We start from the raw sequence: 25,568 nt of genomic DNA, 5'->3' as shown, positions 1-25,568 counted from the left end.
TGATTACTCCTATAAAATCCAGTGCATTAAAAACCAGTGCACCGCCAAAAAGAAGATCTAAAAAGTATTTACACATACTCTTGAACTCGAAACTAAAGCCTGGTTATACACACCATATCGACAAAACACCATTAACTGAGATAAGGAACTCACTTGTGATATCCTGGTCCTCTGATTAGAGGCATGAATGAGAATGCATGTCTCTTGAGAAGTTCCATATAGAGCCTATAGGCTGCGGGGTGAAGCTTTCTATTCGAGATTACCCTAGAATTACCAGCCATAAGAATTACAAGAGTAGATCAGAAACAGTAAGATGATAAGACTGTAGTGTCCTAAATGAGCCTACTCTGGTCAAAGGTGTGTGATAACAAAAGAAAAAGAGATATTACAGACATCCCCGTTTGAAGGAAATGTTTCAAGAAGCAGCATAATGAATTTAGTAGTAACCCGGAGATTTCGAGCGAGCATTATTATTAACCAAGTATAGGAAATTCCATATAACTGGTTCCAGAGCCAAACCTAAAGACTATCCAAGTATCAACTTCTTAAAGTATAGACCATTATTAAGAGAAATTAGTAGCCAGGTTGATAATCCCAAGACTAAGAGTGAGTGATCTAATAGGAAGAAGAAAAAGAGATGAATCCAGCTCGAAAGGAAAGCTGTACGAGAGCTGGACATAGAAAGGGAGAGTTACCTTGGGTAGAGAAGGGCGAGGACAAGTAGGGGAGGGACAAGATTGACGGATATAGCTTTTTCGAGAAGCTTCCATGATAGAGGAGTGTGATTTTCCCAGAAGATGTGGGAGACAAGGAGTTGAGCGAGGTCCGGAGAGGGAAGGGAGATTCCAGAAGAGGTGAGGGTCAAGCGAAGCTGAAGAGCCCAGTGAAGAGGATCGACGTTCTTCTCCTGCGCCGACCTAATAAGAGACGTAACCGAGTGCCAGAGAGTCGGTTGAAAATCCGACGGAGCCACGGCCATTGGACGCCGTCTCGGGGAGAATCAAAGTGTTTGGGACTCGAACAAATTGACCGTCTTCTTCTTCTTCGTCTTCTTCTCTCACAGACTTTTTTTTTTTTTTTTTTTTTTTTATAATTCTATCGCCAATTACTTTTTTTTTTTGGTCCTCTCACACGATTTTTTCCTTCTAGAGAAATTTTGGAAAGTATAGCTTTTGTTTTGGAGTGAATATAATTATACTTAGTAGTAGACTAGTAGCACTATTTGAATAAGAGAATATACTAGCAATTTTTATACGAGTTTCTTCTGAAGGAGGAGAGTTATCTTTGAAGAAGAAGCCTAATCAAATAATTCCAAAAACAAACCGGAAAGCCCTTAACAAAGTCATCTTCATCCACCCATCAAACAAAAAGAGACTTAAGGGAGGAGGAGGAGCTTTCTTTTAAGACATAAGCGGGGGGGATTTCATTTCATGGATTGCTGAGTCTGTCAAGGCACCAGCACCAGTACTCTGACTTGGAGTTTTTGTACAGCTCTTCCGGCTTCATCTTCTCTAGATCGCTCTGTTTCCACGAGTTCAGACCATTCCCTTCTTCACTTAACCCATGCTCTTGATCCCGCATTCTCTTGTACAGTCTCATCGCAGATACACAGTCCTCATAAGGCTCGTGCTTCCCGCATTGGATCTTGTATCTGCAACATACAAACCAAACCAGGTTCCTATCCCATGTATGTTTTCCAAAGTTTTGCAGTACCCAGTGTCAAGAAATATAGCCCAAGGATTAACTTACCCGAGATATGACTTTGTGAGGTACCTGAGCGATTGGCTTACAAGATTTGTCTTCATCAACGGCACATATTTGGCTGTGTCTCTGAGGTGAAGCATAGCAAGTATATTAGCGAGAGGCTGGCAAGAGAGATTTCAAGCAAAGGCAACAACAAGCAGAGTACAACTAACCCTCTGCCAGAGGTGACTCACAAAAAAAAACGGAGCAGTTACCTCAACAAATGGCTAGGGTATTGGAGATTCAAGCAACTCATATCATGCTTAAGCTCATGACCAACAAGAAGAAGCTTCCCAGCGCCATCATTATGTCCACCGCACAAGATGGCCAAAACTTTTTCTCGCACATCCTGAAGAGACATACCGTCCTTCAAATCTGCCGGGGTCAATCCAGTTACCTCGTGCCTGAACATCAGGCGGGTGAGAGATTAATAAATAACGAAGAATTAGAAAACCAAAACAAGCACAAACGTCCACAAGAAGAACCTGTAATCGGTGACAGGGTTTAGTGGTTTGACGTGAGTGGAGAGGATCACATTCTCGTCTTCGTCAACCAGGCAAACAGAAGCGCACTGATCAGTAGACCCGTCAATACCACTACCTACCATTTCACAGTCAATTGACACTGCCTTGAGACGTGAAGCACCATGAGGCCTAGAAGGATTAACCTGATTCCGTTGGGTAGATGTTGCCTGACGTGAATATAAAGCACTAATCAACTCTAGGATGGCGACAGGGAAACTGCTAGTGCTAGTATTTCAATAATCAGAAAAGAATACACTCAGGTTGTTCACATTTATCCAATTTGACACAGAATTCCCAACAGCTAGTAAGTGAGTCTCTGATTCTGATCCTAGTTACAAAGACTTACAGGAGGAGGAGGAGGAGGTGGAGAGAGGTGACACTTGTTTATATGCTCAGCAAGAGCAGCGGCCTCCTCAAAGACTTGAAGACAAAGACTACAGCCTCGTTCAGAGAAAATGGTTTTGCAGTTTCCTTTGAAAAGATGGTCCGGAACTGAAATACAAAAATAGTGATGGAATCAAAACAAATCCATAGCAATGTTGTATGTGGAATGGAAACAATCATATATCTGTCTATTACCGTTAAGGTGTTCCCGAACAGATTCGAAGGATTTACAGTGCTTCAGGCAAACCCCACACCGAGGCTGATGAACTGAATGGTACGAAACCTTCATGTGCTCGACGAGGTGTTCGCGTCTATTGAACATCTTGTAGCAAGCAACGCATCTGTGCCTGCCAGTGCCACCAAACAAAAACAAAATTCAACTCGAATTACACAACCCTAAAAGTGAATTTGCGAAGCCAAAGTGATTCGAGTGCCCAGAATAAAAGAGAAAAAAAACTGGAGATTAGAGAGGTGAACCTTATTCTGGGATCTCCGGAAGAAATAAACTGAGAGTCCATGGAAAATCAAAAACGAGTCGAAACGTCACCGCCTGGGGTTTAGTGTTGTCACCGGAGAAGAAGGGTTCGAGTTTCCTGGGGATTTTTTTTTTTACTTTTTATAGCTACTTCCTATCTTTCTTTATAATTGCAACACCACCCCTTCTCTAAAATTAATTACAGAAATCGTACTCCTCAAATCCTCCTTAAACTTTTGAAAGTAACAGTTAAGCCCCCTCAGTTTTTTAAAAAAAAAAAAAATTAAGAGATTAATAAAACCTGCATGACCATCTCTACCATTTTTTTAAACATTTTAGGCCCTAATCTGATGTTTGGAGTAGGTTTATCACCTACTGAGAAAATCAGAAACTAAAAGAACTAATTATGAACTAGTGTTAACAATAAAACAAAAAATATTTAGTATTAAAAAACACCAAATAAAATATAAATCTATAGTATTGTTTCAAAATTGCAAGAAAAACACATGAAGATATGTTTTTTAAGATAAAAAAATATGATTTTATTAAAATTTGGAACATAAATTATTGTAAAACATCACAAACTCCCGATCTAAATGTCTAATCAACAAAAGCATACTTTTATACTTAGAAATCTAAAATAATCAGATATATAAGATTAAGTCGGAGTTAATCGGACAAGACATATAATACTTAAATGACTTATTTTTTTAGGGATTAGTCATTAATCAAGTGGGTTTAGCGACTAGTCGAAAGTAACTGAAGCTAAACAGAAATAATTATAACAAGAAGATATACAATAGTGGAAAAGGGAGTTGCAATGTCCTTATTTAGTCATTCTTAATTCATAAAAATCGAAGGAATCTATCTTTTGGCCTCCCCCTTATTCACCATACCTCACCAAATTTCAGGAAAACGTATACTAAAAAGAGAACTTTGCTCGCTTTCACAAGAGGCAGAGGCGCAAAGACAAAAAAAAAAAAAAAAAAAAAACAAATTAAACTAGATTATTAGATTAACCTTATATAGAGAGTCCACAAATCTCGATTTAGGTAAAATCAATCGGTTTCCGATTACTGATCCGACCCGACATTTGGATTTGCAAATCAATTTCGTCGATCAGTTGCAGCTGGCAGTTGCTATCTGTACTCGGTATCGAGAACCAAAATTAGTTTATGGGTTCGGTTTGTTCGGATCCAACCGTTCGCCCAGGACTAACTAACATGATAAATCATTTCAACCTTTTATGTCGCAAAAAGAAATCCAAGATTAAATACAATTCCTCTTGAAAGCGTGTGATTAATAATATTAGGTTGAAATAATATGTAGATTATCTATCTCTTAGAGAAAAGGCGAAACCATAGAGTATAAAACAATTCATGCTAATCGAAGGGAAAGAATAATCATCAGAAAAGCATACCAAATAATCAGTATAAGTTAGCAAAAGCTAAATAAATTGGAAAGGGACCTAATTTTGAGAATCTACGGTGTAATTTTAATAACATGTACGTTAGTGCTTGTAATTGGAAGATCGGTGCGTTAGGACTAATAGATATAATCTCTCCCCGAGTCCTGACAGCTGCTGATTCTCAAATATTGACAGGAAAAATCCAAAAAAAAAATAAAACAATGAAGAAGAAAGAAACACAGAGTGGAATCAGAATCCGATCCCTTTCTAACATGCATCACTCTTCCTTTTTTGAAAAACTTGTAAAAGTTTCCACCTTTCAACAGTTTCTTCTCCCTTAATTTCTTCTCTCGTTGAATGTTGGAACACGTTATTCTGCAATTAACAAACAATATTAAATAAATCAAAAGCATAGATTTTTCATTATAAAAAGCTCGTTAACGGTCACCATCTTCCCTGCACATATCACTCCATCGACTCCAGTATTTCCCAAGCTCTCTTGAGATGGCAAAGAACTCACAGAACAGTAGTAGCAAGAAGAAGCAAGAAAACAGAATTTGTGAGAAGATCTTCAGAGCAGTGACGAGTCCTGTCCGAACTGTTCGCCGCATCTCCACCAAACCTTCAACAAGCCACCCAGCAGAGGCCGTTTGCGTCAAATTTGCAGAGACATCGTCGACTCAGGCGGCGGCAGCCAAACCCATCATTACAAAGATGGAACCGAAGAAGACGGTGATCGCTCGAGTGGAGACGACTATCAAAACGGACGAGAGGTTCACCGATTATATAAAGAAAGCGAAGCTGAAGATCAGGGCAATGACGACGAATCACGATGACGATGCGTGGGAGACAAGTGAAACAGATCAGACACGTGAGCATCACCACGTCCATAACTCTCACGTAGGTGGCCGTAGCAGTGGGAGATCATCATCATCAGATCAGTTCTCTGAGTACATAAAGAAGGCGAAGATGAAGCTCATGTCCTCTTCCACCATTGCTCGTGCTAACAACCCAACTAACGATACTTATTTCAAGTGATATGACATGTTGACAACTGATGATGATTTTTGAACAAATCCTGGCCTTAATTTGTCTGAATGATTTTGGTTTGATACTCGTAAAAGATTCTATTGTATTAATAAGTACGGACATGGATTTTGTTGCGTTAATAGTAATAATGTTGATCATTTTGCTCTTAAATTAATTTACTACCAGTCAGTCTGGTAGTGAGTGGGTTGGTTTCGTTTCGTTCTAATAATAAAATAATGATATACAAATATCATATGGGCTCTGATGGGCCGTCATATACTTTGATAATAACTTCAGATAATTGACTAAATAATGAATGACAAAGCTTTCGTAATAACGAAATGACATGCACGAAGCACGATCGTTAAGTACGTTATATAAAAAATAAAGAGACCCCTGATCGGCTCTGGATGTGCTGGTAAGAAGGTTTTTTGTCGTTGGATCGTAACGTAAGTAACATGACTGACCTGTACTGAATATTCGTTTTCAAACGATAACTGCTTTTCATTTAATGCCAACCAGAAAAATATATATTATTTTTTTTAAAAGAAGGGCAGATACAGTATATTCATCTGAGATTTCGTTTTCTTATTTTACTCATACCCTTTGCCTCTTAACACGAGATTTCCAATTAATTTTTGATCTCGGACGGATATCATCCTTAATCCTCAAAAAAACATACTGTCTGTAAAACATTACTTACGTACAGCCTATTTTGTTCATATTCCGGTCTACGACTACTTTCATTTTATTTTATTTTTGTAAAAGACTACTTTTAATTTGTAAATTTAATGGTTAACTTATTCGGTTTCGTTGAATATACTAGTATATATTTGTTCCTATCTCATAGTTTTCTTAGATATGGATACGGGTTGTGCTTTGTGTTGTATTTGGAAATTAAATATCTAAGAACATTAATGTAGCTTGTACACTGCATCGTCAAATTCGAAAATCTATAGTATTATTTTCCAAATGGTTTATTTTTCTATTTTTTTCTTTTTGTAAAAGAGACTGTATATAATTTGTTGTTGTTAATAATAATAAACGCAGATAAAGTCCCTTTTCGACGATCAAGAGTCAAGTTTGACCCCAGATGCATAGTAGCTAGGTGCTACTCTTTCTATAAACAATTTAATTACTTAATCGTAAACCCTAAATTAATAACAATATCAATACAACGAATCTGATGATCGGCCATCCTGCTACTTAAAATTCAAATTAATTATAATAAAATTCATATGTCAACTAAATCTGGTGTTACCACAATTGTCTGAAAAAATAAAACTCGAAGACGCCCGTCTACTTTATAATTTAGCATTGTACGTGTGGTGTTGTTTAAAATGCAAATATTTGCAAACACATACATAAAATGCAGACATATATGGATACGAATTGTGTACCCATTATTTGTTCAGAAAGAAAACACAAAAATGTTATTAGGCCAAGGGAATTGGTGACTGAGTATTGTAAGACTGGTTGCTATAACGTCTGTCTGCATTTTATGTCCATTTATACTATAATTTGTTGTATCTATCAGAAAAAAAGAGAGAGAAAAACACCAACTAAAATACCAGGAGGATTATTTGGTTTCGATATAGCAAGTCGACATTGTGTAAGCGAGGAGAGAGGACAGTTCTGGGCGGTGGCACGATAGCTGAGTCATCAAGACAATAATGGTTGGTCATTTGTAATTTACTTTCTGTGAGTTGTATAACGTCTACCTACGTCTTCTCATGTATTTAATTAATATATAGATATATATCGTCTTTACGTAATTTCATTTGTCTGTTTTACTCGCTATCGTCAATGACCTTAGAAAAAGGCCAGCACGAAAATTACGAACAAATCAATGACCTCTCAGTGACAGAGAGACCAATACCCTAGCTAAACATTTTTTTTTGTGTGTTAATTCATTGTGCTTTTGGGTTCATACACATTGTGCTTTTGGGTTCATACATAAGTTTATTGTATATTCCACGTACAGACACACATACACACACACACACACACGTGGAAAACGAATTGAAGGTATTTTCTATTTTTAGACTAAAGCGACCAAGTCGTCAATCTCAAAACTAACAAACGCGGACATTATGAGTTGAAATCGGCAAACCGTGAAAAAGAAAGAGCCAGTACAGGTAACAGCTCCTGGTTATAGTAGTAAAGTCTTAACTATATACAGTAGTATAGAAATCATGTTAATAGTTCTTAGACATCATCAAACTGTACGTTAGATATGTAGGAAGTAACTAACAGTGAAAAGTAGAAGAACGGGACATAAAAAGTGGAGCAGACTTGTACGTAAAATTTGAGTTAATTGTAGATCATGAGTGTCATACACGTACCAAACATATATGCATTCTTCTAAACCCCAAACCATATTATATATTCTGATTATAAAACGTAATACTGTAATACTTATACAACAACAGGTAAAATAGGTAGGTAGGTGGGTTGGAACGGCGTCGTAAGGGGATTTGTCTTTTCCCGCAGGCGAGAGGGCCTCATGAGTCATGAGTCGCGGAACAAAATCGGTTGTTACCTTTCACAGGACTCGAGTGACTTGTTCGCCTGTGGGACCCACTTCCCTTCCAATTATTTTACATAAATCTTATTTATTTATTGTTTTAATTTAGAGAGTCATTAAATTGTTAATTACGAATTTACGATCGAGTCGACTCCTTCCCCAAGGCTATATTTAAACACCATCATCATACTTGCAAGATTACAAACAGTTATTTTTTTTATTTTTTTTTGATGTATTTTCAATATAGTTTTTAAAGTCCAAAAAAAAAAAATAGGCGACGACGCAACAACCAACCCCCCCTTAAACCCAAAACCTCCTCCTCGTTGGAATATAATTAATATAATGGCTCAAACGCCGGCGTCTCCTGTTCAGCCTCCTCCGGTGCTATTATCTGATTCCGCCGCCAAAGACGTCATGATCAAGTGGTTTCGCGGTGAGTTTGCGGCGGCCAACGCCATCATCGATGCACTATGCGGACACCTTATGCAGGGATGCGGCGGATCGGCGGAGTACGAGGCTGTGATGGCAGCGCTTCATCGCCGAAGGCTCAACTGGATCCCAGTGCTCCAGATGCAGAATTACCATTCCATCTCTCAAGTCACCCTCGAGCTACAATTAGCCACGGACAAGAAATGCTTTCATGGCAAAGCAGCAGCCATTCATCATGATGATGATGATTCTCCTTCCAGCGATATCACTGATTCCGGTAATTTAACATCAAATGTGATTCTCTTTTGTCTAATAGCTAAACAGGGTAAAAACCGTACGTTGGATGGACATATTGATTGATGATTATTGGATACACATAACATAACATAAGTCGATGATGTCGTCATGTCTTTTAGTAATTTTTCTCTTTTTGTTCTCGTTTACTACTAGTTACGGCCTTCATTCACTCTCTAAATTTTTTACTTAAAAAAAAAAAAAAATGTAAATTATCGTAGGATCTCGGGAAGAAGAGCGCGTGGACGAAACGATCTCAATTTGTTGGAAGCACGAGGAAGATTGTGAATCAAGGGATTCACTCCTCAAGCAGTCGTCTAAGCGTTTTTCAGCCAAGGAACATGTTAGAGGACATACGGCAAGTTCAAACCCCTCCCCAATCCTCTTTAGGCAGAGTTGATACCAAAGCTGACCTGATTTTATACATTCTGAGGTTTGATTTGTTTTAGTAACCGCAAAATTTATCAGGGCTTTAGAAAAAAAACTTTCTTCTAATTAATTATTAGTAAAGAATGCTCTCTCTACCCATATCATTTTGTTTACTCTCATTAGTTACTACTAGTGTAGTCTCGTACGTCCTGATGGATGAAGTTGCTTCTTTGTTTCCATGACTAATTAGCATGCGTTGTTTGCTCCTGCTCAGGCCAATGTTGTGAAAGGACTCAAACTCTACGAAGATGTCTTCACTGGAACTCAACTCTCCAAGCTTCTTGATTCTATGAATCAGCTCCGAGAGGCTGGTCGTAATCACCAACTTTCAGGTGATTTTTATTGGTAATATTGCGTTAATTTTACCCTCTAGCTCATTCGTGTTTTTTTGCGTCAACCTTACAAAGTTTCTCTCATCCCAAAATGCAGGGGAGACATTTGTTCTGTTCAACAAGAACACCAAAGGTACCAAAAGAGAGCTTCTTCAGCTTGGGGTTCCAATCTTCGGCAACACCACATATGAACACTCAGGTGAAAGACATTAAAGGTCTTGGGGCATCCGTTTACGAAAACACTGTGTATATATAATCTTTGCTGACAACTCCCTACTCGTGCTTGCAGTGGAACCTATCCCAACCCTTGTTCAAAGTGTGATCGACCATCTTCTTCAATGGCGCCTGATTCCTGAATACAAACGACCAAATGGCTGTGTGATCAACTTCTTCGACGAGGTAAAATTACACTCCCATTTCCAGATCCCTTGATCATGCCAGCTAAGGTTTGGGCTTGTTTGCAGGACGAGCACTCTCAGCCATTCCAGAAACCACCTCACGTGGATCAACCCATATCCACTCTTGTTTTATCTGAATCAACCATGGTGTTTGGGCACAGACTCGGGGTCGATAACGATGGCAACTTCAGGGGCTCACTAACTCTCCCACTAAAGGAAGGGTAATGGGAACATTCCATTTTTCCCAACTGTCATGTTGATTGTATTCGAGTTTTGTTTCTAATCAAAAGAAGAATGTCGCAGGTCGTTGTTGGTGATGAGGGGTAACAGCGCAGATATGGCTAGGCATGTAATGTGTCCCTCGCCCAACAAAAGAGTCACAATCACCTTTTTCAAACTCAAACCAGACTCCGGCAAGGTCCAGCCGCGGCCCATCACTAACCCCGTCTCCCTATGGCGACCAGGCACCCCAGCTCCTCCAGCCTGCGGCATGGTCAGAGCTCCACTGGTGATGCTAGCTCCGGCTCCCAAGAGGTTGGACGGCGGCACTGGAGTCTTCTTGCCGTGGACACCGCCTGTATCGTCAAGAAAACCAGCCAAGCATCTCCCCCCGCGTGTCCAGAGGCTGCGTCTCCTGTCAGCAGTGAAGTCGGTGGCAGATCGTGAATCCTCTTCGCCCGAGATAGGAGTGAGCTGAGTTGGAAAGTGTCACGCACGGAAGCTCTCTTTCTTTTTCTATTTTGACGAGTCTTTTGGTTGGTTCGGTTGTATACTTGAGAGAGTTTGGTTGGTTTTTCCCCCTTTTTTTCTTCTTAACATTTTATTTGCTAAATTTTATAGATTGAAGATTAGGGTATTGCGTTACATCTACTGTTGAATGTTGATACATGATTCACCCGGAAGTAGAAGTAGTGCACATAACCTTAAACTGTATTTGCATTAAAATCTTGAAGTATGCCCCCACAGCCCCATTTGCCATAATATTCCAAGATCGTCAGCTTCAATCAAGAAAAGAGGAAACTAACCGAATTTGCTCTTGCAACTGCTTTTCAGAGATTCTGTTTGTCTTCTTTGTTCTTCTATTGGATAAAACGACAGAAACACATAGCTTCTCACTGGCTCAATTTTCCTCATCCCACAAGCGTAGAATCAAAGCAAATCCAACATCCCACTCAATTCTTCATGTCCTACATATTTCGCATATACACCAAAACCACTCCTCTGGGACAAGAATCCCTTAGAGATAAAAGAACATCCTTTTCTGGTTCTCTAGTCTTCTTCCTGACAGACAATGCACAGAAGAGAGGATGATGACAGCAGCAGCTCTCTGCGGCCTCTAGGCATTTGCCGTCGCATTTTTAAATTTGTAGTGGCTAAACTAGGGATATTGGGAGAGAAAGAGATGAATGAAGATAATCCTGAGAGGAACAAACTGATCAAGAAGGGATCAAGGACTGACATCACTATTCATTTCAAGCAAATAGAAGACTCGGAGGATAACGGCAAATCCAAGAACAACTCCCCTGGCTCGTCAATACAAGAATCAGAGAAAGAGACAATAATCAGACTAGCTAATGGTAGTAACGGCCCTAAGAAGAGGTTACTTGAGAAGGGGAAGAAGAGCATGTTGGGTGAGCCGAGCCCCAAGCAACAAATCAACCAGCCTGAAGCAGGGAAACCACCACCACAGCCGCATAGACGTCTGAGGCCCCTTCTAGATGATATAAATAAGAAATCAGATGCTTTTATCAAGAGTACACTGGAGAAGATGAGAAAAGGCTTAGCCTAGAACCAAACAAGTTGAGCCTCTCCTTCTCTCTCGCTTCCTTGTTGAAGAAGAACCAACCAACAGACAATAGGATGCAAAAGAGTTATTTGATTTACTCATCAATTCTTTAATTTTCTTTTAAAATTTAGCAGCTGCATTCTTGATAAGAAAAAGTAGACTTGTATTTTGAGCTAAAATTCACCTCAGAATTCTATGATTTACAAGAAATATTCCTTAAGAGCTAAGCTCATATATTCTTGTCGAAAAATGTGTTCACATTCGTTTGCCTTAAACCCACGTACCTGACACGATAGGCTTCGTTCGACAGAGAAGCTAAATGAAGAATGATTCAAAGGAAGAGAAGACAAAGAATCCCAACACAGGTACACCCTACTCTGTTGTTTCCAGCCATCCAAGCTGGAAGTAAGTAAGAGGCAAAAAAAAACTAATAATGTGAGGCAGCAGAAATAATGGCCCAAAGATAAGCAATCGAAATTCAGAAGGAGGAATGGAATACCTTCCAGGCGTACATGGCAAAGAAGGCAAGAGTATCAGCAGACCAGACAAGAGCAAAGGATTTGTAAAAGAAGGGTATAGCAACATTGAGCAAGGGGACGATGAGAAAGAGGTAGTTAAGAGCCTCTTTCTCTTTACTTGGACAGTCTCGTGCTCGAAGAGAAGGGATAGCTGCCAAGAATAAATATTAGAGAGAGAGAGAGAGAGAGAGAGAAAAGGAAAGGAAGAGTTAGAGAGAGAGAAGGATGCAGCTTACTGAACATCCAAATGGACCACATCCCAATGAGCCTCCATAAATCAGGTTCGTTGGAGGGAAAGAGGAGGTTGAAAGAAAGGACCCCTCCAACGAACATAGATGCATACGCTTGAACCTCAAAAACTTTATAGAGAGTAGTTCCAGGGACAGCTGGGTTTTTACTGGCGGTGGAAGCCCGCGGGGCAAAGGTTGCAGCAGTCTTGTTCACTACCTGATTGATTATGAATTGAAACCAAAAAAAAAAGAAAAAAAAGAAAAAAAAAAAGGCATAAGCTTTGTTGAGTATGAATGATGGACCAATCATTCATTGTGCATTTGGGGATTTGTTAAGATAAAATCAAAAAAAAAAAAAAACTCTCCCCGTTTCTTTCAGCTGAAAATTTGAGAGCATGGTGGAGGGAATAGTTAGAAAATTCGGACCTTTTTCAAGTCTTTACCGAGAGCAGAAGAAGAGGATGAGGAGGAGACCGGCGGGTTATCAGGAAGAAGAGGTTCGTCATCATCCTTGGATTCTACTCCGTCAGAAGTGGCGCGGATCCGGAAAGTCGATGATATTCTTGGTCTACGGCGAAGACCATAAGCGAGAGCAATGGAAGAGACCCCACCATGGCCATGAGTGGTGCTGCAGAGACACCAACTCATCATCATCACGCACGCGATAAGGAAGGAAGGAAGGAGCTGCTGGCTGGGCTTGCTTTCTTTCTTTGGGGGACTCCCTTTTTTTGATTTGATGGCTTTATTGAACCGGTCCACTCTAACCCGGTATTATTGACCCACTTTGAACCAACTCTCAATTGAACCGAGCCCACGTCGGTTTGATTGGTTTAGCTATTTCTCGGCTCGGCTCGGATGGAAGAAAGAAGGAAAGATCTTCTGGAATTAATTATTATTATTGCCAGAAAGAAAGATCTTCGTCATCTTCTTCCTGAGTTCAGTTTTTTTTTTTTGCTTCTTCTGGATTTTAGAAGATTTCCCAATCCACCTTGAAATGAAATTAGATTAATTCTTCAACAGGGGCAACCTTCTTTTTCTTGAGAAATAAAGAATTCAACTTGTTAGATAGATAGACTTCGTGAGAAATTGGAATTTCTGATATCTTCTTCTTCTCCGATTTCATTTTGCCTTATTTTTTTTTTTGTTGAAGAATTGAGGTCGGAGGGAGCTAGAGATTGGATCTATTGAATTCGATGAGAATTGGGATATGGTGATCGTTAAGACACAAAGAGGAAGGTTCCCATGGCGAGTTTTTTGGTGGGCTTCTTGTTGCCTTCGCTACTTCTCGCAGGTACCGCCTTCCTCCTTTGTATCCACATATTTGAATGATCACATTATTTTCTCTCATTTGCCTAATGAGTTTTCTCTTCTGTCACAGCCGCACTTATTAACTGGAGTGTGATATCCTTTGTTGATTTGATAGCTTTCCTCCTCGTTCACTATATTGCACCTGAAATTGGTAACACTCTTTTTCTTTTCCCTCTAATCACTTTCTCTTTGTCTTTTTATCTGATAAACAGCGCCAACCCCCAATCTTGTCTATTGCTTTATCTATATCTTGCTTCTCTTTATTTGTGTTAATTAAGAGTGTCTCCTCTCTTGGATGAAAGGGAAAATAAAAAAAAAAACCTTAATATTCCTAGTATTCTTCGCTTTTTTTTTTTTCTTTTTAATCGGCTATGGTTTATTAGCTGATGTTTACTATCTCAAACTTACATTGGACCTTGCTTTTTCACTTTGCCAGGATACCGTTTTCAGAGGAGGCATTGGCTATTATGGCCCATTTTCATCTTTTCATTTGCAGTATTTCTTGCTCAACTGGTGTACCTTCTCATCTGGGCTGCTGTAGGTCAAGACTGGGATACAGCAGAGACTGGCTGGATGAGACTTCTCGGCTTTATGATGTAACAATTATTAGTCTCATCATTTTTTACATCTTACTGCCTTTTTTTACTTATTTACTTCTTTTAGTTGATACGCTCTTTTGTTGGCTTCTGCAGATTAAACTCTTGGAGAAACCCCACTGTTATGTATTTCTTGGCTTTACAACTACTAACATCACTAGTTGCTTTAGCTGACATATATAGTAGTAGATTCGGTTTCGCTCGATGGCGGGACACATGGTGGTCCCCCTTCTCAGGAATTTTCGAACATCTAGGTTTGTTATTTATGTACTAGTCCCAGACGACTTTTCCAAATACTTCCTACCATATCAGTTTCTCATCATGTGTTCATCTGGTTCAGTAATGTCTATTTTTACGAAGAATAAGCTTCATCTGGTACCTTTTCTCTTTCCATCTTGAAGTCATTTATTTTGACATTATCTCCTTATTTATGACTCAGGAAGTCATCTTAGGGTTGCCTCCTGCTTGTTGTTACCAGCAGTTCAATTGGCAGTGGGTATCTGCAATCCATCATGGGTTTCCTTGCCATTTTTTATTGGCAGTTGTGCGGGTCTTGTGGACTGGTCCTTGACAAGCAACGTTTCAGGACTTTTCAGGTGGATAGATTATCGATTATTATGCAAAGTTTGCACTTTCCAACCCTGATTCTCTGAAATTTGGTCATTTTTTGTTTGTTAAGGTGGTGGAGAGTTCTTTATATTTACGCAGGGTGCAACATTGTCCTGCTGTACCTTTATCAACTACCAATAAACTTTTCAGATATGATTCGATGGATAGCAAGTTTTATAGGTGTATTCAGAATCTCTGTGGAAACTGAGGGCCCTGATATTTGTTCTGGTCTTTTCCTCGTGTCATTCTACATCATGGTATGTCTTTTTGCTTTTTGTCTTGGTCTACATCATCGTTAGTCTTTTGCTTTCTGTTTTGCTCTCATACAATTGTAACATGATTATATTAATGAACTGTTTCTTAAAAACAACTGTCAATATGTGGTAAGCGTGCTTCGGGTGTTGTGTATGAACACCTTATTATATCAATATATCTGTAATAGTATGGCATGACTGTCTTTTCTGCTATTGCAGCTATCATATGTGAGGTCAGACCTGGAGGATATGGACTTTATCATGTCCACAAGTGAAAATAACTTGGCAGAGCGGCTTCTTCCTCCAAAATATTCGTTTTTTATTCGAGAATCAAGGTATTCTATATAGATTTTTGTTTCGTACTGGGAGCTGTTGTGGTGTTTGACCCAGTATTTCAGTGTTTTATAAGAAGTTTTAATTTGTCTGTTTAAATTTTTTCTTACTGATATTAATTAGTTTACACGTTCTAACGGATGTTCTCTTGGCTGGGATTTACAAGATTAGTCATTTTAGATGTGTAGTACCCACACTCAACTTAATGTGTTAATTTCTTCCAAATTTTCAGGGCCGGTGTAAGGCACACCAATGTTTTACTGAGGGGAGCTGTGTTCAAGACTTTCAGTATTAATTTCTTCACATATGGTTTTCCGGTATATATTTGTATTTCTGGTATCAAAGTGTATGTATCAGCTAAAGTAACGTATTGTGTCAGAAACTCACACTCTGTTTTTTATTTGCGTTCATGATTTACAGGTCTCCCTATTTGCTCTTTCGTTCTGGAGTTTTCACTTTGCGAGCTTGTGTGCTTTTGGCCTCCTTGCATATGTTGGCTACATTATCTATGCCTTCCCGTCATTGTTCCGGTTGCACAGATTAAATGGCCTTCTTCTCGTATTTATACTCTTATGGGCTGTTAGTACGTACATATTCAATGTGGCATTTTCTTTTCTGAACACTAAGGTTGGAAAGGTAATACCTTCTCTATGTGCAATTTTTTTAGCTACCTTAAAAGAACTAAAATGGAAATTAACAACTGGTGTCATAAAATATACAGGACATGAAAATTTGGGAGATGGTCGGACTTTGGCATTACACTATACCTGGATTCTTTTTGCTTGCACAGTTTGGTTTGGGAATGTTGGTTGCGTTGGGTAATCTTGTTAACAATTCTGTTTTTCTGTACCTGTCTGAAGAGAGCTCCAGAACCTCCAATGATAGATCTTACGCTGAAGGTAATGGTCTCACATACAGTTCTGCAAAGCAAGTTATCTGATGTTTTCCAACTTCCACTTTTTTCAGAACCTAAGAAAAATGGGGAGTACTTGTATATCACGATCAGCCTATCATCTTTTCTGCATCATGTTACCTGAAACATCCAGGACAATTTAAGAGTTACCACACTATCCAAAATATATTTCAAAATGTTTTTGATATAGAATAATCATGGAAAATATTTATGTACTGTGCCATTTTGAAGGTGAAAAGCTTAAGACTGGCAAGCTTAGTTTATTTCGTGTTTATTTTAGGTGGCAATTTCAGTCTTCTGCTATTTATTCAATTTAAGAACTGTTCTTAACGGCTGAGTTATTATCAATCACAGCTGATGAAGAAACAAAGGTACTGGTCGTCGCCACCATTGCTTGGGGATTGCGGAAATGCTCGCGGGCTATTATGCTTGCACTGATTTTCCTCATTGCCATGAAACCTGGGTTTTTCCATGCTGTGTATGGTATGTTAATCCCCCTCCCATTTGCTTTTTCATGTATCTGGGTGTTTGCGAAAATTATTGTTCATGATAGTGTATCTTAATGGACTTATTTTTTCAGTTATATTCTTCCTTATGTATCTGTTGAGCCATAACATCAACAGAAAGATACGCAAGTCCTTGATTCTACTATGCGAAGTTCATTTTGCACTTTTGTACATTCTTGAGATCGACCTGGTGTCGAACTCCTTAAAGCAGAAAGGCTCTGTGAGCAAGGAAATTCTATTTCAGTTAGGTACGCTATTGTTTTTCTGTATAATTCAAGTTATAGCCTTATAGGATAAATTCACGTATCATCAGGTTCCTTTCGAAAGTTAGCTGCTAGGTGATTTTGGATCAGAAGCGACTAGGGAATAATTCTCACTTAAAAATCTCTGAATGAATTCTTGCAGGTCTCCTTAGGTCTGAAAGCTCCTGGGACTTCTTGGAGATAGCCTTGCTTGCTTGCTTCTGTGCTATCCATAATCATGGTTTTGAGGTGTTATTTTCCTTCTCAGCAATTGTACGGCATACACCAAGTCCTCCAATTGGATTTAGCATATTGAAAGCTGGTCTCAACAAATCAGTCCTCTTGTCCGTCTATTCGTCTCCATCTTCAAGTTATAGCCTGGATAATACTACTTATGGTATAGCACTTTCTTCTTGTCTTTGAAGTTAACATTTGAACGAGTGACTTATATGCGTCCTAGCTTTTACTTTAACTACAAATCCTTGCTTTCATTGTCAGCTATTTTTTCAAGTATTTTGCATGCATGCCAATTAGTTTTCCTCAAATACAGTTTCTATACCGTTAATCAAACATATCAGTGTTATGTCCTGGTCCTCATGTTATTAGCACTGTAAAATCATATCTTCTTGGCCAAGTAGTGGATCCAGTAGCAGGTGTCGACCTCATGGAATACTTTCCAGTTAATCGACTCAAGTAGTAAAAGTTCTCATCTTACCGCCATTATTTTATTGTGATAGCTTCAGGAGTAGTTTTTCAAGCTGTGAAATCTAAGTCACACATGCTGTGAACAGATTCTTCTAATTGTTTGCCGTTGTTCATATTAACTCTTTTATTTTATGCTTACGAATCACTATTAATTTCTTTACAGAGAGACATATTGCTTCATTTCTGAGTGCAATTGGGCAGAAGTTTCTGTCTATGTACCGATCATGTGGAACATACATTGCTTTCATCACTATTCTCATAAGTGTATACCTGGTCAAACCCAATTATGTATCATTTGGGTATATTTTCCTTCTCTTGCTCTGGGTTACTGGAAGACAACTGTTTGAAGAAACTAAGAGACGCTTGTGGTTCCCTTTGAAAGCATACGCAGTTTTGGTGTTTATGTTTATCTACAGCTTAAGTAGCTTTGTCAGCTTGCAGCTTTGGCTATCTAAATTCATTGATCTCTACTTTTATTTGGGTTACGACTCCAAAGCACCATTGCTGGATAATGTCTGGGAATCTCTTGCTGTGTTGATCGTGATGCAACTTTACAGCTATGAAAGGAGGCAGAGTGGACACTACATTCCAGGTCAATCTCGTTTGCTTCATCCTGGAGTTTTTGGTTTTTTTGAGAGATTTTTGGTATGGCATGGTCAGAAGGTCTTGTTCGCGGCATTGTTTTATGCATCATTGTCTCCGATTAGTGTGTTTGGATTTGTATATCTCCTTGGCCTTGTCATCTGCACAACTTTCCCAAAGTCTTCTTCAATACCGTCCAAATCATTTTTGATTTATACTGGATTTTTGGTGTCTGCGGAGTATCTTTTCCAACTGTGGGGCATGCAAGCTCAGATGTTCCCTGGGCAAAAATATGCTGAGTTGTCTTTCTACTTGGGTCTTCGAGTATATGAACCTGGATTTTGGGGTATAGAATCAGGTCTACGAGGCAAGGTGCTGGTCGTTGCTGCCTGCACTCTGCAGTATAATGTATTTCGTTGGCTAGAAAGAACACCTGGTTTAAATATCATCAAAGGAAAATATGAAGAGCCGTGTCCACTATTTGTCTCTGCAGAAGACACTACTGCAAGTGTTTCCAGTTCTAATGGTGAAAATCCATCGTCGACTGATCATGCTTCTAAATCAATGAAACAAGGCGAGGCAACGAGTAACTCATGGCCTTTCTTCTCTCCCCGTGATAGTCAGGCAGCTGATTTTTTGCACCCCAAAACTGGAGGCTCTGAAAGTGGCAGTACTAGGAGATTTTCATTTGGTCACTTTTGGGGAAGCATCAAAGAGAGTCACAGGTGGAATAGGAGGAGGATTCTTGCATTGAAGAAGGAGAGGTTTGAAACACAGAAGAATCTGTTGAAAATTTACTTGAAGTTTTGGATAGAGAATATGTTTAATCTCTATGGCCTTGAGATAAACATGATTGCACTGCTTCTTGCGAGTTTTGCTTTGCTGAATGCCATCTCCATGGTATATATTGCACTGCTTGCTGCATGTGTCCTCTTGAGAAGACGCCTAATTCAGAAACTATGGCCTGTCGTTGTTTTTCTGTTTGCATCAATTCTCGCAATTGAGTACGTCGCCACATGGAATAGCTTTTTGCCTTCAGATCAGGCCCCAATTGAAACTAGTGTGCATTGCCATGACTGCTGGAGTATTGCAGCTCTCAACTTTAAGTTTTGCCGGGAGTGTTGGCTTGGTATGACCGTTCAAACTTATTAAAGGACTTAGTGTTCTTTATGCAATAATTCTTTATTTGACAGATCCAAGAATTAGGTACTATTTGGAGAAGCTTTTTCTATTTTTTTTTTGCAGGACTGAGAGTTGACGACCCCCGGACACTTATTAGCTATTTCGTGGTATTCATGCTTGCTTGTTTCAAACTTCGGGCTGATCACATATCCAGTTTCTCAGAGTCGTCGACATATCATCAGATGAAGTCTCAAAGAAAGAACTCATTTGTCTGGAGAGATCTCTCCTTCGAGACAAAGAGCATGTGGACTGTGCTTGATTACCTGAGGCTTTATTGTTACGTCCATCTACTGGATGTTGTACTCATTCTGATTCTAATCACAGGAACTCTTGAGTATGACATTCTACATCTGGGTTATCTTGCATTTGCGCTTGTTTTTGCCCGAATGCGACTGGAAATACTGAAGAAGAAAAACAAAATATTCAGGTTTTTGCGGGTGTACAATTTTGTTCTCATCATCTTTTCTCTCGCATACCAGTCTCCCTTTGTTGGAAACTTCAATGATGGAAAATGTGAAACAGTTGATTATATATACGAGGTGATTGGATTTTACAAGTATGACTATGGATTTCGAATCACTGCAAGATCTGCTCTCGTTGAGATCATCATATTTATGCTAGTATCTCTTCAGTCCTACATGTTTTCCTCCCAGGAGTTTGATTATGTCTCGCGGTATCTTGAAGCAGAGCAAATCGGTGCTATTGTGCGGGAGCAAGAGAAGAAAGCAGCACGGAAGACCGAGCAACTGCAACAAATTCGTGAGGCTGAGGAAAAAAAACGGCAGCGGAATTTGCAGGTGGAAAAGATGAAATCTGAAATGCTGAACCTGCGGGTACAGCTTCACAGAATGAATTCTGATTCTAATTTTGGAGTTGCTTCTCCGCGCACTGAAGGTCTAAGAAGGAGAAAGAGTCCGTATCTTATTTCAGATAGTGGCGCAGCCAGTCCTGAGATTGACGGAGTGGTCCACAAGAAAGAAGAGCAGCTTATTGACGAGGATTCACTGTATCCTTTTGAAGCTCATGAGTTTCCTATGAGTACCACTCCAGAAGCACCAGATTCTCCACAGTGTTCATTTGGAGCATCTCCTTGTGAGATAACTGAAGTTCAACAGGATCTTGATGTGATGTCTATGGAACGTGAAAGAAAGGAAAAGTCTGAAGTAAAGGAGAATCCGTTGATTTCTGCAGTGCAACTCATCGGTGATGGTGTTTCTCAGGTACAATTTATTGGAAATCAGGCAGTAAATAACCTTGTGAATTTCTTAAACATCTCACCGGAAAATTCAGATACAAATGAGCAGTCTTCTGTTGATGATGAGGTGTATGATGAGATGGAAAGTCAGAAAAGAAAACACACACCTTTTGAACGGTCAGCATCTCTACAGTCTGACAGGAGTAGTGATGGCACTAGCTTTCAGATAGGAAGGATCCTTCGACATATTTGGTCTAGGATGCAGTCCAATAACGATATTGTCTGCTACTGTTGCTTCATTATTGCGTTTCTGTGGAACTTCAGTCTGCTTTCCATGGTCTATCTAGCAGCACTGTTTCTATATGCCCTCTGCGTTCACACTGGTCCTACTCACATCTTCTGGGTCATCATGCTAATGTACACAGAAATTTATATCCTGCTCCAGTATTTATACCAGATTATAATCCAGCACTGTGGTTTAAGCATTGATGCACCTCTTCTTCATGAATTGGGATTTCCAACGCAAAGAATCAAATCATCATTTGTTGTCAGCTCGTTGCCTCTGTTCCTTATTTACATCTTTACTCTCATACAGAGTGCTATAACAGTAAAGGATGGTGATTGGGTTCCTTCTGCAGATTTTACTTCACGCCGGAATGCCCGTGGTAGCCAGAAGGATCTTACAAGAATTAGCTGGAGCGAGAGAATCTATGATGTGTTCAAGAAGCTAAGAGATAGTGTCAAATTGGTGATCAGAAGCATCTGCCGATATTGGATATCTCTGACACGTGGAGCAGAATCCCCTCCTTACTTTGTTCAGGTGACAATGGATGTTCACATGTGGCCTGAAGATGGAATTCAGCCTGAAAGAATTGAATGTAGAATGAATCAGTTGCTTAGGCTTGTTCATAATGAGAGATGCGAGAAGGGAAACCCTGATCTCTGCCCTTACTCTAGCAGGGTTCATGTACAAAGTATAGAGAGGAGTACAGAGACCCCAAACGAGGCCTTAGTTGTTCTAGAGGTTGAGTATGCTTCTCCCACGAATGGGTGTTCTTCTGCAGAATGGTACAAATCACTTACCCCAGCCTCTGATGTGGCGAAAGAAATTCGTAAAGCTCAACATAGTGGACTTGTTGAAGGAACTGGATTTCCTTACCCCATTCTCTCTGTGATTGGTGGAGGAAAGAGAGAAACTGACCTCTATGCCTACATATTTGGTGCTGATCTGATCGTCTTCTTTCTGGTTGCCATTTTCTACTCATCAGTCATAAAAAATAAAAGCGAGTTTATTGATGTATATCAGCTAGAAGACCAGTTCCCATTTGACTTTGTCATTATATTAATGGTAATCCCATTCCTACAAGTTTTGTTTATCTCTTCACACCCGTTTTGTATCAGTCCCCTAACCCGATGAAACGCTTTTATGGCAGGTTATCTTCTTCCTAATTGTTGTTGATCGGGTCATCTATCTTTGCTCATTTGCGACTGGAAAAGTGGTATACTATCTCTTCAGTCTTATTCTCTTCACTTATGCAGTTACAGAGTATGCTTGGAGCATATATCCTACCCAGCAACACGCTGCTGGCTTGGCCCTCAGATTGATATTTCTTGCCAAAGCAATGTCGCTAGCTCTCCAGGCCATTCAAATCCGCTATGGACTACCTCATAAAAGCACCTTGTATCGGCAGTTTTTGACAAGTGAAGTTTCACGGATCAATTACTATGGTTACAGACTTTACCGTGCTCTTCCTTTCCTGTATGAATTGAGATGTGTACTTGACTGGTCTTGCACAGCCACATCACTGACAATGTATGACTGGCTCAAGGTATGTCGTTTGATCCCATGCATTTGTTTCTGGAACCCTCGCTATGTTCATGGATGATTCATGTTTAGTTTGAATACACTGCCAAGGGCTTAAGTTCTGTTCCTTTGCAGTTGGAAGATGTAAATGCGAGTTTGTACCTTGTCAAATGCGATACAGTTTTAAATCGAGCAACACATAAACATGGGGAGAAACAAACAAAAATGACTAAATGCTGCAACGGGATATGTCTGTTCTTCATCTTGTTATGTGTTATCTGGGCTCCTATGCTGGTAAGAATTTTCTTACAACACAACTTACTCACTGTTTTTGTAAAGTATTTTCATTTGGAGTCTTAATTATCGTTCTTGGGATGGATAGTACTCATGATGCATAGATGATTAGATGCTTATATAGTTATATGTATCGGAAAAGAAAAATTATGTGCTGGCTTTAACCAACAATTCTCAGTGATGACTTACAACTTGAGTATTTGGTGAGTCATTTGTTTGTTGGTAACGGCTTTCTCCTTCCAGATGTATAGCAGTGGAAATCCAACAAACATTGCCAATCCTATAAAAGATGCGAGCGTTCAGATTGATTTGAAAACAGTCGGTGGAAAGCTTACTTTGTACCAAACAACCTTATGCGAGAGAATCTCAGGGGATAACATTGATCTCGGGCTAGATCTCGGATCCCAAAGCTTCTTGCCAACATACAACAAAAATGACATCCAGCTGATATGCTGCCAAGCTGATGCAAGTGTTTTATGGCTTGTCCCTGACACAGTTGTGACCAGATTTATTCAGTCCCTTGACTGGGACACAGATATGGACATCACCTTTTCATGGGTTCTTAACAGAGACCGACCCAAAGGCAAAGAAACTGTAAAATATGAAAGAAGTGTCGACCCTCTGGACCTTCCAAAACGCTCTGATATACAAATGGTTCTCAACGGATCAATGGATGGATTTAGAGTGCATAATTTGTACCCAAAGTTCTTCCGTGTTACCGGTTCTGGCGATGTCAGGTCTTTCGAGGATCAGGTAAATCTTGTCTGCACAAGCCAAGAATTATATACCAGATAATGTTTCCTGTATTAGCTTATACTTCCAATATTGTAATGTTGTTGCTACAGAAGGATGAAGTGAGTGCAGACATACTCATGAACCATGCAGATTTCAAGTGGTGGTGGTCATTCCATAATCTTAAAGCTTCTGAAAATATCAGCGCTTGCGAGGGTATGGATGGACCAGTTGCTATCATAATGTCTGAGGAAACACCCCCACGTAAGTTAGCTCTTCTATTTCAATTGTTTGTTCAAGACTCATGTTTTATTAACAATAGCGGAAATATTTGCAGAGGGCTTTCTGGGTGACACCCTCAGCAAATTCAGTATATGGGGACTCTATATAACATTTGTACTAGCCGTCGGGCGATTCATCAGGCTTCAATGCTCTGACCTGCGTATGAGAATACCTTACGAGAACTTGCCTTCGTGTGACAGGTAACATCTGTAAACATTTGTTCAGGAGTTTTGCTTTTCAATGATACTCTCAATCTCTAAGAGATTAAGACCACTCACTGTTGATTGTAGATTAATAGCCATATGCGAGGATTTATATGCGGCAAGAGCAGAGGGTGAGCTTGGAGTAGAAGAAGTTCTATACTGGACGCTTGTGAAGATATATAGATCCCCGCACATGCTGCTTGAGTATACAAAGCTAGACTACGATGCTTAGGTCCAACAAGTCTGTAACAGTATAGAAACACTTTGTTATATTTGTACATACTGAGAAAATAGTTCTGAGGGATTTTTTGTTTCTTCTTCTTCTCATCATCTTTTAGTTGATTGTTGTATTGTAAGAGCGATTTATGTAGGTATGACATAGTGAAAAGAGAATTTAACTCTTAAACACACTTTTACAAAATTAATAGCACATACACAACTTTTTGCTATTGAGACACTTTATTAGTGTATAATAGACTCAAATCATCTCCTTTTGTTTCAAAATATAGGGTGTTTAGTTAAAACAGGCATATTAAAAAATATGTACTTTTAAAAAGTTTAACCAATCATAAAGAAGATTGAATAATATAATATATAAAATTAATCTTAAAGTTGCATGGAAAGTTGGAAACATCGAAACAAAAATACTTATCTAAACATACTATATTATGAAATGGAGGGAGTATATTCCAAACACTCCTATTGCTATCGCACATCTAAGATGAGATTTACTATTTACTTAAGACTTTCAGACCCCCCATCATCATCCTCCTTTTTTTTTTCTTAGTATACCAATAAAACACTTCACCTAACTCACAACAACGCAGTTTCTCTATCTAACGTAAAATACCTCCTTTCTCTCTAAAAAAAACCTAAAACCCCCTTTTTCTTCTCTCTAGCCAAAAACTATCGCACCAAGGTTGACCGACTCCGGTGGCTTCTTCAGTACCGGAGTCGGATTTCTCTCTTTAATTTTCCTTTGTTTCTTTCTTTAATCGGCGCATCCATCTTTTCTTCTTCCAACGCCATCAAATCTAGAATTTTCAGATCTAGAATTTCTAAGCTTAGATCTTCCTAACATTGGGTTCAGCTTCTTGGCTTTTGTTTTCTCCGTCAAGTTTAGCTTCAGATCTGGCCGGTTCATGGCTGAGGCAGTCCAACTGCTACTTCACTGCCTCTGATGAAGAATCTTTACTAACGCAGATCGAGATCTCCTTCCTGTTTCTCAAGAGTCGTTCTTCCTGAATGGTCTCTAGGCTTTGGTAGTGTCTTACCGCCCCTGGTAGCTCCTCCGTGAAGCAGCATAAAGGGTCCCACGGCAT

General features: G+C 39.4%; 6 protein-coding genes across 13 annotated transcripts; 4 read left to right on the top strand and 2 right to left on the bottom strand.

Annotated features, from left to right (window-relative positions):
• Nucleotides 1–1,221: 1,221 nt before the first annotated feature.
• On the bottom strand, nucleotides 1,222–3,264 carry LOC104784487 (RNA exonuclease 4). Its single transcript, XM_010509512.3, has 7 exons — nucleotides 3,129–3,264; nucleotides 2,847–2,998; nucleotides 2,614–2,759; nucleotides 2,229–2,434; nucleotides 1,959–2,147; nucleotides 1,750–1,830; nucleotides 1,222–1,651 (listed from the first exon to the last, which is right to left on the bottom strand). Exons 1-7 carry the CDS (start codon nucleotides 3,167–3,169, stop codon nucleotides 1,429–1,431), a joined length of 1,038 nt encoding a protein of 345 aa, XP_010507814.2. The 5' UTR covers nucleotides 3,170–3,264; the 3' UTR covers nucleotides 1,222–1,428.
• A 1,153-nt stretch (nucleotides 3,265–4,417) lies between these two features.
• LOC147946442 (uncharacterized) lies at nucleotides 4,418–5,721 on the top strand. Its single transcript, XM_087511321.1, has one exon. The coding sequence runs from the start codon at nucleotides 5,039–5,041 to the stop codon at nucleotides 5,570–5,572; it is 534 nt and encodes a 177-aa protein (XP_087367447.1). The 5' UTR covers nucleotides 4,418–5,038; the 3' UTR covers nucleotides 5,573–5,721.
• Nucleotides 5,722–8,213: 2,492 nt separating this feature from the next.
• On the top strand, nucleotides 8,214–12,008 carry LOC147946441 (RNA demethylase ALKBH10B-like). 5 transcript variants are annotated; one of them, XM_087511317.1, is made up of 7 exons: nucleotides 8,214–8,796; nucleotides 9,035–9,171; nucleotides 9,457–9,574; nucleotides 9,672–9,773; nucleotides 9,864–9,973; nucleotides 10,039–10,193; nucleotides 10,276–10,836. In XM_087511317.1, the coding sequence occupies exons 1-7, from the start codon at nucleotides 8,433–8,435 to the stop codon at nucleotides 10,667–10,669; spliced, it is 1,380 nt and encodes a 459-aa protein (XP_087367443.1). In that variant the 5' UTR covers nucleotides 8,214–8,432; the 3' UTR covers nucleotides 10,670–10,836. The 5 variants fall into 5 exon arrangements, 4 of the variants coding, with proteins under 4 accessions (XP_087367443.1, XP_087367444.1, XP_087367445.1 ...); XM_087511318.1 differs by having other exon boundaries at nucleotides 8,285–8,796; nucleotides 9,035–9,246; XR_015597414.1 differs by having other exon boundaries at nucleotides 8,298–8,796; nucleotides 9,457–9,587; nucleotides 10,276–12,008.
• LOC104783393 (protein RESISTANCE TO PHYTOPHTHORA 1, chloroplastic) lies at nucleotides 10,774–13,216 on the bottom strand. 4 transcript variants are annotated; one of them, XR_767226.3, is made up of 5 exons: nucleotides 12,933–13,216; nucleotides 12,513–12,723; nucleotides 12,258–12,427; nucleotides 12,043–12,157; nucleotides 10,774–11,798 (listed from the first exon to the last, which is right to left on the bottom strand). XR_767226.3 is itself a non-coding variant. In XM_010508551.3 (4 exons), exons 1-4 carry the CDS (start codon nucleotides 13,158–13,160, stop codon nucleotides 12,131–12,133), a joined length of 636 nt encoding a protein of 211 aa, XP_010506853.2. In that variant the 5' UTR covers nucleotides 13,161–13,216; the 3' UTR covers nucleotides 11,872–12,130. The 4 variants fall into 4 exon arrangements, 1 of the variants encoding a protein (XP_010506853.2); XR_767227.3 differs by having other exon boundaries at nucleotides 10,774–11,794; XR_015597415.1 differs by having other exon boundaries at nucleotides 10,774–11,686.
• LOC104783395 (uncharacterized) lies at nucleotides 11,264–12,008 on the top strand. The gene has a single exon (XM_010508553.3). It carries the CDS (start codon nucleotides 11,264–11,266, stop codon nucleotides 11,759–11,761), a length of 498 nt encoding a protein of 165 aa, XP_010506855.1. The 3' UTR covers nucleotides 11,762–12,008.
• A 440-nt stretch (nucleotides 13,217–13,656) lies between the features above and the next one.
• On the top strand, nucleotides 13,657–24,695 carry LOC104784469 (piezo-type mechanosensitive ion channel homolog). Its single transcript, XM_087511315.1, has 21 exons — nucleotides 13,657–13,797; nucleotides 13,885–13,965; nucleotides 14,251–14,410; nucleotides 14,507–14,664; nucleotides 14,850–15,006; nucleotides 15,090–15,276; nucleotides 15,493–15,608; nucleotides 15,839–15,923; nucleotides 16,027–16,242; nucleotides 16,328–16,505; nucleotides 16,874–17,002; nucleotides 17,100–17,273; nucleotides 17,431–17,664; nucleotides 18,136–19,683; nucleotides 19,800–22,279; nucleotides 22,365–22,760; nucleotides 22,871–23,029; nucleotides 23,273–23,782; nucleotides 23,875–24,025; nucleotides 24,099–24,243; nucleotides 24,334–24,695. The coding sequence occupies exons 1-21, from the start codon at nucleotides 13,749–13,751 to the stop codon at nucleotides 24,476–24,478; spliced, it is 7,458 nt and encodes a 2,485-aa protein (XP_087367441.1). The 5' UTR covers nucleotides 13,657–13,748; the 3' UTR covers nucleotides 24,479–24,695.
• Nucleotides 24,696–25,568: the final 873 nt, after the last annotated feature.

The sequence above is a fragment of the Camelina sativa genome, chromosome 4, assembly GCF_030686135.1.
Source record: "Camelina sativa cultivar CO46 ecotype springtype chromosome 4, ASM3068613v1".
NCBI classification, from domain to species: Eukaryota; Viridiplantae; Streptophyta; class Magnoliopsida; order Brassicales; family Brassicaceae; genus Camelina; species Camelina sativa.
The sequence above is the reverse complement of the archived record's forward strand: the minus strand, read 5'-3'. Positions and strand labels throughout refer to the sequence as shown.